The sequence below is a fragment of the Sceloporus occidentalis genome, unplaced genomic scaffold, assembly GCF_023333645.1.
Source record: "Sceloporus occidentalis isolate IW3139 unplaced genomic scaffold, rSceOcc1.0.p SCAF_157, whole genome shotgun sequence".
In the NCBI taxonomy this organism is placed as follows: domain Eukaryota; kingdom Metazoa; phylum Chordata; class Lepidosauria; order Squamata; family Phrynosomatidae; genus Sceloporus; species Sceloporus occidentalis.
This window is the reverse complement of record NW_028317137.1, coordinates 865,007-880,214: the sequence shown is the minus strand read 5'-3', so window position 1 is coordinate 880,214 and position 15,208 is coordinate 865,007. Positions and strand designations below refer to the sequence as shown.

General features: G+C 44.6%; 2 protein-coding genes across 2 annotated transcripts; both read left to right on the top strand.

Annotated features, from left to right (window-relative positions):
• The first annotated feature begins 4,484 nt into the window (after nucleotides 1-4,484).
• LOC149280246 (nanos homolog 2-like) lies at nucleotides 4,485-4,946 on the top strand. Its single transcript, XM_089500607.1, has one exon. It carries the CDS (start codon nucleotides 4,485-4,487, stop codon nucleotides 4,944-4,946), a length of 462 nt encoding a protein of 153 aa, XP_089356733.1.
• A 5,149-nt stretch (nucleotides 4,947-10,095) lies between these two features.
• LOC149280245 (centrosomal protein CCDC61-like) lies at nucleotides 10,096-14,599 on the top strand. The gene is made up of 13 exons (XM_089500606.1): nucleotides 10,096-10,243; nucleotides 11,048-11,130; nucleotides 11,664-11,824; nucleotides 12,020-12,172; nucleotides 12,303-12,513; nucleotides 12,697-12,779; nucleotides 12,925-13,118; nucleotides 13,558-13,636; nucleotides 13,731-13,789; nucleotides 13,916-13,991; nucleotides 14,086-14,155; nucleotides 14,249-14,330; nucleotides 14,505-14,599. Exons 1-13 carry the CDS (start codon nucleotides 10,096-10,098, stop codon nucleotides 14,597-14,599), a joined length of 1,494 nt encoding a protein of 497 aa, XP_089356732.1.
• The last annotated feature ends 609 nt before the right edge of the window (nucleotides 14,600-15,208 follow it).

The following is a 15,208-nucleotide window of genomic DNA, read 5'->3' as shown; positions in this document are numbered from 1 at the left end:
ACAGTCAGGAACTGCCTCTCTGTCCTGGGTAGCTGCCCCACTGGGCTGCTTTTTTGGGCAGTAGGGATCATTGGTAATGTTATCTTCCCCATCTGGCCCAGGTACCTATATAATCAAAGCTCCCACATGGCCAGCTTGCAACACCCCGAAGGTTGCCCTTTGGGTAAGGAAGGTGTCCATGCCACCAACTGCCCCCTTCTGGTGCTGGTCCCACCCCACTCTGCTTCTTACCACCCCTTCAACACAAGTCCCCCAGTCTGGAAATGTTGGGGAGGTGTGCAAGCAGAAGTGATTTAGGTTTTTTCCACAGACTTTTCTTCATACGCACCTGTGGGACAAACATACAGCTGGTCCTCACCTAATGTCTCCGTCAACCTCTTCCGTGTCCCTGTCTCCTTTCCTGCAGCTCCGCTTCTGATCTTGCATCTTGGGCTTCTTTCTTCTGTCCTTGTCCGCTTCATTGGAGAGAGAGAGGAGGACTGAAGAACAAGAAGGTGCAAGATCAGAAGTGAAGCTGCGGAAAGCTCTCGTCAGAGAAGCTAGGGAGACGTTGACAGAAAGCGAGCGAGAGTTTGGGTAGCTACGTTAGAACAAAACAACGTTATTCGAGGGCCAGCAGTGCGCAACTTCAGAGGTGATGCACAGTGATGTCATCACTGCATGCAACGCTGACTGAGCCCTGACATCATCACCTAGCCTCTACTGTGTGGGACACACGGCTGTACGAGGGGCAGCCAGACCTGAATTCTATCCCCATGAGAAACCAATGTTCTTCTGGATTATACCGCTTTTAGTACTAAGGCACCTTTTTATACATATATCCCTCTATTCTGCTCCTCATAACCTCTTTTTCCCCTCTAAAAAGCCTTTTTTTTTTTTGCTCATTCACTACCACATTTTTTTGTTGAATGGCAACATGTTATAGTTCGCATTTCCACGTCACTGCAACAACTTGTAACAAAATCTTAACACGAATCTGTCTGCTACAGAGCAGCCCCTCCTATGGGTTCAGTTTGTGGGGCTAAACATAAGTTCCCCGGGGAGGAAAGACGTTCAGGAGCGATTATTTATAAACTCGGATTCTAGTGAAAACCTTGAAAGATGCTATTTTCACCATAGCTACTAATAGACATATCCAGCCGGGAAAATGGCTCGTTGGGCACGGCTCCTCCTTCAGCCTTTTTGTCGTCATGGCCAACGGGACTCGTATTCGGATCAGTGGGTAGGCTTGGCGGGCAGTTCGGGATATGTTATTGCTCTGTACCTCAGCAAGTAGAGTCCCCACAAAGTTTTGCCCCCGGCTAGCAACACAGAGCCCTCAGGGGGTATTTGGGTGCCCCTCACCGCTGGCACAGGGTATGTGGGGGCAGCCTTGTGTGGGCCAACGGGTCTGAGCAGTCAGCATGTGGGGGGCAGCCGCTGGACGATGAGAATTTCTCTCACCCCCTCTTCCTCTGGATTTTGAAGGGGAGGGGGGTATGATGGCGCATGCGAGTGCACACGACTGCCTGTGTGAAAGGCTTTCCCACCTCTCTACACCCTGGTCCTGCGATCCAACGGGGACGCGTCTTCTGAATGCGTGAACAAAAAATATAAGAGTAAAACTAAAAAAAAATAGGTGTCCCTCTCCACTAGGTGGCACCCGGATAATGCACAAGTACCAAAAATGTAAAAACATAAAACAGCCTTGGTCCTTAAAGGGTTAATAATGTCTTCCATCATGGTAGGGACATAACGCCCTAAACGTTCACATACATACATATATACAGAGACACACACACAGGTGCAGATAATGATGAATGCGGAGGTCTCTGTTTATTACACAGGACACGCGAGTCTCTCACCTGGGAAAGTTACTCGGGTGAAGTTACATTTCTCAGACACAATGAATGAATTTCATTTCCTGTGTGCGGATTTGGTAACTTTCTTACCCCTTTCCTACAAATCACTTCCAGGCAGCGGAGTAACCGTGTGATCTGCTGCTGGCCCTTCGACAATTAAAAGGGACACTCCGGCTTTCATTAATGCCGATATCCCTCTAAATCTTCACTTTATTCCTTTTCCAAATAAACGGAGGGGATTCTGCAGAATCCCCCCCCCCCGTATGCATTTGCACTTTTTCCCACCCCAGCTAAATGCAGCTGAACACATCTCCCCCCATATGATGCACTTACCCCCCCCTCGGCAGCAGGCTCCGTTAAGACCCCCAAAGAACTCGGACTACAGAGAAGGAGGGCAAGTGCGTCAGCAGGACAGCATCTTCTGCGTGCGGTGCTTTCATTTTTGTTTTGGAAGAACGCAGATTAAAGAGCTCCCAGGAAAAAGCGGCCATTAAAGCGATAATGGATCAACGGAAACCCAAATCTACATTTTTTTTGGGCCATACCCACCAAAGGGATATGTGACCCCCTTCCTTATACCCCGGCCAGATATTCTTTGCCCCCTTCTGAAGATGGGAGCCACTGAAGTCTTCAAGAAGAAGAATTAGCCCAAAACGGCAATCTACCACCCCCACCAGAAAAACAAATCACCTGGGGATCCGGCTCCACCGTGGCCACGGGAAATCGAGGGAAAGATCCTGCGTATGTAATCAACGAATAAAAGTCCTGGACAATTAACAGAACATCGCACACAAATAATACCAACACGAGCGATGACGGCGGTTTCCGGTGTCACTTTCCCTTTAATTATATTATCCCGTTTCCCAACAGATTGGTAAAGAGCCCTACGTTGTCCAGACATGGAGGTCCTCATCTCCGTGCTCCTCGTTTGGACCTTAATTATTTGGTTCTTTCCTCGGAGCTCAGAATGTTTGATAGACGCGAGTCTACCATATCGTTCTAAAACTAGAATTACTATTATCCTTTATTTACGCAGCACCTTAACAATATGTATAATAATAATAAAATGTTTATTTTATCTTTTATTTATATATCGCCAACCATTTCCGCAGCGCTTCTTACCCTCCGTGCATTCAGAGGGTCTGACTGACGGAGACGGACAGAGACATTGGATAATGGGGGCCCGGTCCGCAAGCTTATAACGCCTAATATATTGGAAAAGGAAAACAAATTTTTCTTAGAAACCCCCTTAACCAAACATTTTATTTTAGTTTTTTGGATAAAGCACTGCGCTCGAGCCACTCCTCTATCTACACTCCTTGAAACAAACTTGCCCCTCTTTGGGCATTTAAAAATGTCGGGAGGTCAATCAATGAATCGATGTCGTGGCAAAGAATAGGTTGAAAGGACGTCCCTGACGGCCCCGTTTATGCGTATTAAAGTATGATGAAGTATGGTGGCTGGAGTGTCACTAAGTCTATACACCCAGGGGTTATGTCGCGATGAATTACTTTATGATTTAAAGAGAAAGGTTCTCCTCAAGGGAAGGATTAATGGGCCAAACGGTTCTTACGTGCGGTCAAACTCTACGTTCTACTTCCCGCTGTATGTTTAGGTCTCCGGGCGGGGGGAAGGAGGTAAAGGCGTGCAGAAGTACTGAAAGAGAGGAGGTCAAGTTAAATGCATATAACGGAGCGGCCCCTTACATCGTGACGGTGCAAATGATTGTATAGATTCCCCATATGAGTTTGAGTGGAAAAAGTACACACCCCCCACCCATTCCTTAAATGCCAGCCTGTTAGCCCTTAGTCTCTATCTCGTAATAAGAGTCCTACCTACTTGGCCTTAGCGAGGCTCCAGGGTGCCGTTTACCGTAAAGAAGCATGACATCCCGACTGGGTAAAACATTTAAGACGCGGAATGTTACGACGGAATAGATTGGATTCATGTTCCAGGGCCCCGCGCAGCCTCACCAGTGAAGCGTGAATAATAAAATACTTTGTAAGTAAAAAAAAAAAAAAAAAAAAAAAAAAAAAAGGACTCCTTACTTTAGTACAAACTGCGACGCAACATCCCCTCGGTGGTCACATTTTCACACCGCTGATTGGCTGCTTGAAGTAGCCAATCGGTGGCAGGAAAATTCTCTCACTGAAATCGATGGCAGTGCTTTCTGCACATGCGCACAGGGGGTCATTAGACTCCACCCGGGAGTGTGCCGGCACTGGCCGTGGGCATACAACGTAGAGGCAGGCAGCAGCCGGTGTGTTTGGTTAAGGAGCTTGGATTGGGGGGGGGGGGGGGGGGGAGACAAATGCTCATGGGTGGAATCTGCAGAATCCCGCCATGAATTTGGGTGACGATAGGAACATTCTTAGGGGTCTACTCGGCTATCACTTACATTAAAGTGCATTTGATGGCTGGAGTGAGACTTTACTAAGGGCAACATACTTTATTCCAACCCTCAAGAGCGAGTATATGACAAGACCTTGTACTTTAGCCATCAGACCACACTGTGTCCTTTTAGGGGGGAGGTTAAACTTTCGGTTGTGGAGTGCGGGTTTCACACAAACCACACCTACCCAAGTCCGGAGATGAATAAATTTGGACAGGGACACATCATGGCACAGGCATTAAAGCAACATCATGGAGTTTGACCTCTGGAGAGACTACCTCCAACTTGCCCTGGTGGTCCAGGAGATAGCAAAGGAGGGAAGCATGAACCATTCTAAAGTAGCTCCTTCCAGAAACCCCCCGATCCCGCTGGCGGCCAGCAAAACCCCAACGCACGACGCTAGCAACGGACACGCCACCGGTGCCGATGTCCAACCCAACGCAGATTTAGGGTTTGCCAAGGTCAAAGCGTCAGACGGGATGTGTAACTTCTGCAAGCACAACGGAGAGTCCCGCTTTGTTTACACGTCTCATACTTTGAAAAGCCCGGACGGCGTAGTTACGTGCCCCGTCCTACGGAAGTACGTCTGTCCTCTGTGCGGGGCCACCGGAGATTTTTCCCATACCCTTAAGTATTGTCCTCTCAACCAGGAGAAAGAATGCCTCTACCGGAAGAGCGGACGCAACTCTGCCGGCCGCAAAGTGAAGCGTTAAAGAAGAAGCGACAACGAAGACCTTCCAAGTTATGTTCTTTAACATGAAACGTGCCTTCGGTTTTTTATTTTTAAAGGGATGGATCCTGCATAGAAGGATTGGGGACTCCAAAAACTTTTTTTTGTACTGAGGGGAGTACCTTGTTTTTTGTTCAGTACAGCAGCAAAGGTGACCGTTCCTCCCTCCGCAACACTTACCGTCTGATGAAGGGACCACACCTTGGCAAAGGACTTTGATTTACCATATTTTTTGTGACATCCCTTACAGGAGTGAACACTTTGGCACAACAGAAAAAAAAAACAGGAAGAATTATGTCTTCATTGTTGGAAATATTTTTTCAGTTGATATACCTCAAGAGAAAAAAAAATAAAAAAATGACAGGTTTGTTTCTATTACTGCAGAATTTGTATCAATCGCTGTGATCAATACATGTATTTGTGAGTCTTTGTTTCCATATGTCTATCCCCGAGGCTATTTAAACTGTTTAAATAGGACAGAAAGACATAAAAGTGGTATTGGACGGGTGGAAAGAATAATGTAGGAGTGTAATTATATAAGAAATATACACCAAGGGGCACCGAAAGACCTGATTGGGTCCCATGAGCAGAATGTGACATAACATGTACTGATGAACCATTTTCGCCTTTTTGACAATTTACAGGCTGACGGTGGCTCCACGACCGACCACAAAAAAAGTGTTCTTCTGCATGGGTAATGCTATCCCGCAGACAAATCATCAGCCGTAAACGGGGTAAAAACGTCCACACACAAGGGAGGTATTGCCGTAAAAGACATTTCTGTTTGTGTCAATGCTCTGGCTTCTCATATCGGGTGTCGCTGGCACCAATACTTTGTGACTGGAGTCTAGCGAGGAAAGACACCATGCCCTAAAAAGAATCCATGGAAAATAAACCCTATGCTTTTAAAACATCTGCGGTTATGTGATGCAGCACAAATTATGCCAGGTGACAGGTGTATATCAGCTAACAAATACACAATCTAGGGCCACAGCAGGTGGTGAGTCTACCATATATCCCCAGCCAGCATAATAATATTCATGCCTAGCTCCATCTCTATAAGGTGAACATATCAAAGACAATCACAAGTACGCAAATCTTGAAGTTGAAGATCACTTCCTCCCCTATAGGTGTTTATCCATTTTTCTGCTCCAATATCAACCCGTTGCACAACAACCATAACAGCCTCCTATCTGCAATGAAGACTCTCCAGGGACGTGAGCGCTGTGGGTTGAGGGCATCCATCCAACCGAGAATGTATTTTTGTTCTGCCAGCTGGAAGTCAGTGTGAACTAATCTCTTCCCCAAGGATCCCGAGCCAGACACACAGACATCTCCTAAACTGGGGGAGTCAGACCCGCCCCAAACCTAAACTGGGGGAGTCAGACCCGTCCCAAACCTAAACTGGGGGAGTCAGACCCGCCCCAAACCTAAACTGGGGGAGTCAGACCCGCCCCAAACCTAAACTGGGGGAGTCAGACCCGTCCCAAACCTAAACTGGGGGAGTCAGACCCGTCCCAAACCTAAACTGGGGGAGTCAGACCCGCCCCAAACCTAAACTGGGGGAGTCAGACCCGCCCCAAACCTAAACTGGGGGAGTCAGACCCGCCCCAAACCTAAACTGGGGGAGTCAGACCCGTCCCAAACCTAAACTGGGGGAGTCAGACCCGTCCCAATCCTAAACTGGGGGAGTCAGACCCGTCCCAATCCTAATCTGGGGGAGTAAAACCCGTCCCAATCCTAATCTGGGGGAGTCAGACCCATGCCAATCCTAATATGGGGGGGGGATCTGCCCCAATCCTAAACTAGGGGGTGATAGCTATACCACTATTAAACTAAAGAAGTAACACATGCCCCACTTCTAAACAGGGTGAATTAAACATTTCAAACTGAGGAGCGAGAGGTGCCCAAATTCTGATCTGGGAGAGTGAGACCCATTCCCACTTCTAAACGGAGTTGGACCTGTTCCACTCCTAAACTGGGGGAGTGAGATCTGTCCGACTGCTTAACTGGTGGAGTGAGACCCATCCCATTTCTAAAATGGGGGAGTGGGACATGTCCCATTCCTAAATTGGGATCTTTGGATTTGATCAAACCCTGATCTGGGGGGAGTGCGACCTGTCCCATTCCTAAACTTCACAGGTTCTGGTTCTATACAGAGGGATCAAGTTGTTAGCCTCTTATTTACAACAGTAATGCATGTTCTTAATGTGAGTTTAGCTACCAACGTCTCACCAACTCAAACAAGAAACAACTCAATCCACTCTACACTACTAGCGACTTCCGGCCCTTCTGATCTCTTCCGGCTATTATTGTGAGGGCTATATACCTTGATATCTATAGTCATATTATTGTTATTTATTGTTTTATAGCACCATCAAATTCCGTAGCGCTGTACAATGGGTAGACAGGACATAACAAGTAGTATGTAATTGGCTTACAGAGACAACAGGTGAGGAGTCATATTTTATTCATCCTATCACGTAATAAGTCAATCTTTAAATATGTACTTAGGTGGGTTTTTTGAGGGGGGGGGGTCCAGATAAGTCCCATGTTTACTTACCTCCAGCAAGCACAACATCCACAGTCCAGCAAGGTTGGCATGGCTGCAATCAGCATAGCTGTGCGACTCCGTGTGATAAATCTTTAATATCCAGAAAGCCCCCGAAGTGGCCGGATCTCGCTGCCTGGTGGAAACAAGAAGTATAGGATTAATGCTGATCGCACATATGCCAGAGGTGTAACAGCGATGCCCTCTGTTACCTGACTGCTTTCATACAGATAACGAACTGGGTGATTATTAATAGCATAATAGTGAATATAAAGTAGGATAAAATACATAGGAAACAGAAAGCCATATTAAATAACTAATCGGAAGCCGTACAAAGGCAGAGACCATCAAAAGGCACGCAAAGGGCCACAAAGATCTACCGGAACAAGAAAGAAACAAGAGAAAGAAAAGTGTGATGTAAATAAATAAAATAAATGGATTGTCAGCCCTGTTGGCGCTGCAGCCCCCTTCGCTCCCCCACCCCAGCGATTTGTATTTAGCCGGACGCATCTCCTGCCGCGATACAGGTAGCGCTGGTCAAACGCCACAGGCATGCGCAGAGAGCGCTCTCGGCGACTGACACTGATTAACTGCTTCAAACAGCCAACCAGTCTCCCAAATTGTCATACCTAGGAGGCAGCACGGAGCTGAAGCTGCAGCTTCCCAATAAAGGAAATCATTTGTATTTATTTTTTTAACACTTAATGATATAATTTAACTGAATATAAATTCTTCTTTAAGCTACCTGGGATATGAAACCGTGCCATTAAATACTAAACCGGCATGCGGCACCATAACATTTTATCGCAAATTGTGTTATTTCCAGGTTACGCGGCTCCGTACTCTGGCCTGGCTAACAGCCGAACCGTTATCTGCAGCTGTCAGGCCGTCTATCTTCTAGAGATAGAGATACCACTATCCGTTCATCCTCAGCGAGCTTCTCCTGCAAGGGCTGAGCGGGCCCTGAACACTGAATAGGTAATACAGCAGGTTCCTTAAACTCTCCTTGCTGAGTTAGCTTATACAATACCCGGGGCCAGCTCTGCCCTTCTCCCAGGACAAGCTCACTAGGGTTTGCCCTTCGTAACGTATAGCGATATGTTCAAGGCACTCGCAAGGTGGCCCACAAAGGAGGACCAGTAAGGCAGCTATGCAGGAAAACCGTGACTGGCCTGCAAATGCCGGGACACTTGGGAGGCGTGACAGGTACATACATTTAACTGCATCGCCATACCTGAGGTTTACGTGAGGAAAGGGGAGCATAAAGCCAGGGGTGAAAAAACAAGTTTCGTCCTATTTTTAAACACAGCGTCCCATCCTCTCTGCCGTGCACTTCCACCCCAGGGGCATCTTTAAAAGTTGAATTGCCCCCTGTACCTCCCGTACGCCTGTAACTGTTCATTCGCATGCTTCCATGCCGTGCTGGGATATTATCGCGCCCGAGCCCCGCTCGCGTCTCTGTAATATTTTCTGTGGTTCTGCCATATGGATACATGCCAGCCTTCCATGGCCCTAAAACTCATAACTTCTATTGGAAAATGCTTTATAACTTAAATTATGTAAATAAACCCCATAATTTGGGGTTAAATCTTAATAAAGATTAATAATGATAGCAAATAGCATGTCACGAGATCAGGACACCCCTTAAAAAAATAAAGCGTCCTTTTTAATTGTTGGTATTGTTGCCCCTCAAAAACAGCCCCTCAGGAGAAACGGGGTGTATAAAATAAACGTACCAAAAAAAGACTAAGGACATACAGAAAAAGAAACCCGCGACGCCCGAATAACCCCACCGTAAAGCGCGCCCCGCTCAGCCACCAGTAGCATTCCAAACTTACTCCATACACTACAACTAGGCCTAAACGTTGCCATAGCAATCGCTTGGCCATCCCGCCCAAAGGCAGCGACACTGCGTCGCATCTAAACTGACGTTGCGTACATGCAATGATTGACAGGCGTCTGCATCAATCAATAGCCACGAAAAGTGAAGGAGGCTGGTAACTGTGTGATTGACGCGCCACCTGGCCAATCGAGAACCCCAATTGAATGAAAGAGGCGAATGGCAGGAGAGGGTGGGGTTACTGGAGATTACCGGCGGTTTAACTGACTGTTGGTGACAGTGGAGGAAAGAGTGGAAGCAGGTGATGTATATGTCTGCTGCTGTACCCTATATGTTTACTGCGTCACCTTACTTTATGTACATGGTTTGTGTCCGTTAGGCCTCTATACCATATGGTGCTAAAGGGTAACTGGTTCTTTATTATCTGAAGTTGTTATTATTGGTTATTGCTCTTCCGATATTCTCTTAATGTATGGCATATGGCCTCTGTTTCCTTTCTCCATGTAAAATGTATATATATATATATAATTATGTGTGTGTGTATAAAGAATATGTGCTGCCTTCCTTTATGTTCGCCTTTCTAATATATGTTTGGGCATCATGCAACTGTACAGTATTTAATGGACTACCACTCCAAGGATGATGGGAGTTGTTGTGGGGCCCGGTTGGTGTAATCCTTTCTGTTCCTGCGGCTGGTGATTATGTCCTATGATGTCGCGTTTTCATTCTGCAGGCTTCACCATGGAGGAAACTGAAGTTGCCGAGTCTCGTTGCGTGTTCCGGGGTATAGAACACATACTGCGTGTTCGGAACGCCGGAAACCGCCTTGAGGTGGAAGTGGAGGATGCGCTGACCACCGACCAGTGGAGAGGAGAGTTTGATGCTGAGTGTGAGTGTTACCTAGAGCAGAAACTATGACCATAAGTGCCGCTGCAAACAGTAATTCATTTTCCAACATTCCCCTTAATTGTTAAAACTACCTTGAAAAATTAATAAGCAAATTACACTTAATTTTGTTCAGGAATCGGGTACGTGTCGCACGTTCCGGACTAACACACCATTGCTGCGTTACCAGTCTATATGTCCCATATACTGCATTGCAGCACCTCGCCTGTCCTCGCCAGCATACGTCTCCTTTAAAAAAGAAAACGATAATATATAATTTCTTCTGATACCAAATGCACCGATTTGAATACCGCTAAACCTTGTAACAAATTGTTAATCACACTCTTGTCTACTTAGGAGTTAAACTTTTTAAGAATTTGCTAGCAGTTAATAAAGCGTAACATATAAGTCCTTAGTTCCCATAGTGTTATAACTAAAAGTTGTCGTGGATCTCAAGGAGGATAGAAGAACATTTAATATGTGCAGCTATAGCAAAGATAGGAGGTACGAAGTTAAAAGATTAACATTTTGGAAAACCTTGGTTTATAGAAAACATGGTGAATGTGGAGAATGTGCACATGTATGTATAGTTTCTTTTTATTAACATGTTCCACGTAAACCCAGAACACTAACATTTTACCTTAAAATATTAACTAGGTAGTATATATATATTGCTGGTTCCTGTCTTGTATTTACATATGAAGGAAAAGTAAAAACAGTGAAAACTGAATATTTGATTATTATCTATGTCAAACCCTATGTTTTCATTTGGTCGGATGAAATAATAATTTGCCTCTTTTCCTTCTAGTTATAGAGGACCTCACTCACAAGACTGGCAACTTCAAGCAGTTCTCAATCTTTTGCAACATGCTGCATTCTGCCCTTACCCAGGTGACATACTTATCCGATACACACGACGATATTACGTTTATTAAATGGTTCAATTAATTATTTTTCTCCTACTTAAAAAGTAATATAGCATGAGTTCTTTATGATGATTTGTTATACTTTGCCTTATTATCACTGACAATTATCTCTGGAGGGAAGTGTCAAACACCACGATTTTATCGCCAGACAAGGTCAAATTCAGGGTTGTTTAGCCCATAGAGGATATTTTTTCTCATCATATTTAGGTAGGACCACCAAAAAAGTAGCTTTACGTTCTTCCAACATACGGACTTTCAAGTTAGTACACGGGGTGTTTTGTAGAAAGTAAAAGTAGCGCAATCTTGTTTACATGGTGATTGCGCTACTTTTCCTGCTTTGCATCAGAACTGTTTTATGTACACAGACCTCATGATGTTCCAGGATTTTGTGTTGTGGACCTGAGGTCCAGATACAACTAAGTTAATGCAATGTATATTGCCTGTGAGTTTAATGGCGCTGTCTAAATCAGTCTTTTTAATGCCTTCATTTTCCCATAGACCAGCGAGTCGGTTACTCTTGACCTCTTGACTTATGCAGACCTGGAGTTGCTGCGTCATAGAAAAGTAGGAGGAGCTTCTAGGCAAGCCCCACCCCCAAGAAGCTCCAACCTTGGTTCAAAGCGCTACCTAATCCTTATTTACTCAGTGGAATTTGACAGGTGAGAGTCGTTACAATGTCTCTTTGTTAAAAAATTCGGACCGTAAATATAGTTGCAAACAAAAAAAATATATATATATTTTCCAAGATTGTGCTAAATTGTTAAAACCTTTAAAATGATCAAGCAATCAAATTAGACATAAATCGCTAGCAAATGTAAAAACAAATTACTCAAGGTTTTTCTGTTTCATCCCAGGATACATTACCCTCTCCCTTTACCCTATGTTGGCAAGCCAGATCCTGTCTACCTGCGCCAGGTAATCCGAGAGTTAAAGGACGAGCTTGCAGTTCTGAGGGCAGCCCCTGGTGAGCAGAGCAGGGAAGGAGAAATCCGGCAACTACGTGAGGAGTGAGTAACTGCGAAGCCTTTATGGGGAGACGAATCCCTGACGTGTCTCAAGATTGTCTTTGGGAAATTTTTTATTTTTTTTTTCCTTTCTGAATATTTTCTGCTTTAACTTTTTTCTCCTGGACCTCAGGCTTCAGAGGGTGATGGATGAGAAAAGGGAGGCAGAGCTGGCACTGCAAAGACTGCAAGATCTGGACATCACCAATGAGAAGGAGGCCGGTTGCACGCGGATCTTAAAGAAGGCCATACAGACCCTGGAGTCAGAGCTACAAAAAGAGAGAATAAGGAACCAACGAATGGCTAGTAAGAGACGTGAAGAATGCCGGCTGCTGGCGGAGCAGGTAAGCAGTATCTTAAGGACAAACCCTGACTCCTAAAGAGAAATACACAAATCTGTTCGTTCTGTTGCCCAGACTTTGGCTGGCTTGCAGCGTATGTGTGAATAGAAACGTTGTTTTTTTGTTTAGAATATTTTACACCGGCCAGTGACACTTTTAAACTATTTGGTATTTTGCACCCTTTAGCTAGAAGAGGTTCGAGCTGCAGAACGCACCCTTCGACTGAAGGTGAAAAGCTTAACCACAGAGCTTGCCATGTACAAAAGAGGGTGAGATGATGAGGCTTGTAGTCTTTCGGTATCATCAAACTTTCATCAATGTTAAGAACCTTCTCACAGCCCCCCCCCCCCCCATTTCTGATATCTCTATTGGATGTCTGAGGGTGACAACAGCATTTTTTTTTTCTTTCTACAGACGAGTGACACCTACCGGACCTTCTCCCCAAGGCCGATCCAGCTCTACAGGCCGTGGGTCATCACAACGAAGTGGATCCAGAGGAGAGTGTGTGGCTAGGAAGGACCGATCTGTATCACGGGAGCGAACCGGGAGGAGCTCTGGAGAGGGAAGGAATCTAGTGAGGCAGCCAAGGTTATCGGCTTCTCCTGTCGGTAAGTCTTCACTGCAGTGCACCTTGTTTCAAGGAGACTTGATAGAGAATTCTATAGATTTATTTTTTTTCTTGTATCAATTCTAGTTGTATCTACAAAACTGGACATTTCTTTATTTTTAAAAGTCCCATACAACCAGTTGATCTGTAAACTTTTCCTTAAGAGCAAGCAACACATCACATAAATGTCAGTTATCCTTTCTTTCATACTAGGTGTTTAAAAAAAGAACAACAACAAAACAAATTTAGTACAGAAATAGTACAGTTTTTGTTTTTTTTTAGGTAATGTATTGGTTGGAATTACCACCGGGTTTGTTAGATAATCATTGAGAGCTTGTAGATTTCGATAAAATTTAAGCCTGAACAGCGAGCACAGCGATAAAGAAAGTCATGTTTAAGTTCTGTAGTGGGTTGTAAATGTTGACCTTGTCTTGTAATAGGAATTCGACCCCCAAGGTTTGACCCTACAGCCTATGTCAAAGACCGGGAACGCAAACAAAAAGAGGTAGAGCAGAAGATGTAAGTAACCTTACCCTGCGTGACCCGCGTTTTATTGACCTGTTCATCCATTAAGCTGAATTTATTCCAAGGCTGGTCCATTTCTCCACAGTAGGGTCAGACGGGTGTCAGGATCCCCATCAAGCGTGAGAGGTCAGAGACGCAGCTCATCAGGTGAGTCCAGCAGTTTTCCACTTTGTGTTGCAACGTACAGTCTTAGAGGTTCTTTCAGCAGCCACGTTTAGAACTTTTTATGTCTTATTGTTAGCCTTCGTGATTTATTGATGTTCTCCTTCATAGTGGAGAGTCTTCGTAGTCATCGTTCTTACCAAAGTTCTGCGGGCGAAATGGACGACAGCGAGCCTTCGGCCATCAGGTGATGCTGGATCCAATGTTTTGTCATATTGAGGGGAAAAGGCAGTTTTCCTGACCTTCTCTTAAATTGTTTTTTATTTTTGTTTTTTTCTTAGTGGTGACAGGCGTGCAGCAACACGTGGGAGACGGCCTTTCGCACCTTCCACCTGGAACAGCTGCAATGGTGTAAGTTTACAACCCATTTTAAATGTGAGCCTTCAGCTTCCCTTCGTCAGCCTACTTACATGGTCCTTTTTTGTTTTTGTTTGTTTTGTTTAGGGTCAGCAGAGGACGAGAGAAAGGTCGGCTGGTAGAAAAAGGCTTTCTAGCACCCCAGCACATGACCGGAAAACTGAAAAGGGTAACTTGGCCTGGCCCATTTTTCCACTATAATTGTGTATATATGTATGATATATATATATATATATATATATATATATATATATATCAAATATAATATACACATATAATATGTGTGTGTAGGTCCCACCTTCATACATACTTCTTACACCACGATTGTTTCTTCCAAATCCAGAAAACCGCTTTGATCCCCTTTCCGACCTGTCGGATATCGATGCTCGGCTGCAGGCATTGCAAGATTACATGAGGAATCTGGATACCCGCACTTAGAGCGCTCTCTGACTATGGAAGTATAACTCGGTGCCGGCTTCTAGTCGGAGGGCGAAGAAACACTGGCTTCCCCTCAGCTTCTTTTCTTGCATTGTATTTTTATAAACAGTCAGACTCTGGAATATTTCAGATATCCACATGGACTTTTTAAAGGTGATAGGACAATCTTTTGTGAGGTTTCTTACTTTGTGTGTTTATCTGTTAGACTTGCGTATAACCATGTTCAATCCTGAATAATGTGCCGCCGGCAGCATGGCCGCTGCTGATTTTTCAGGCTAAAAAAAGAGAAAAATGCAACGATGCCGCGTACACCTTATTCAGCAATGTAACATTTTTAAACACTTCCATTTTTCAAAGCAGAACTGAAATTAATTGGTATAAATGTGAAAACTAAGCACCCTTTAAATCAAATGTATACTTTTAAAATATATAGGTTTTTTTTGCATATTGATTCGGATAGACCAATATGATCTGTCTATTCACAACTGTGTTATTGTATCATTTTATGTTTGTGATATTGGAGATTTCTTTTAATTTATTTTGTTCTATTGTGGAATTTGAATGAAGCTTAAGCCATTTTTTTAATAAAAAAACAAACTTGTATTTAAT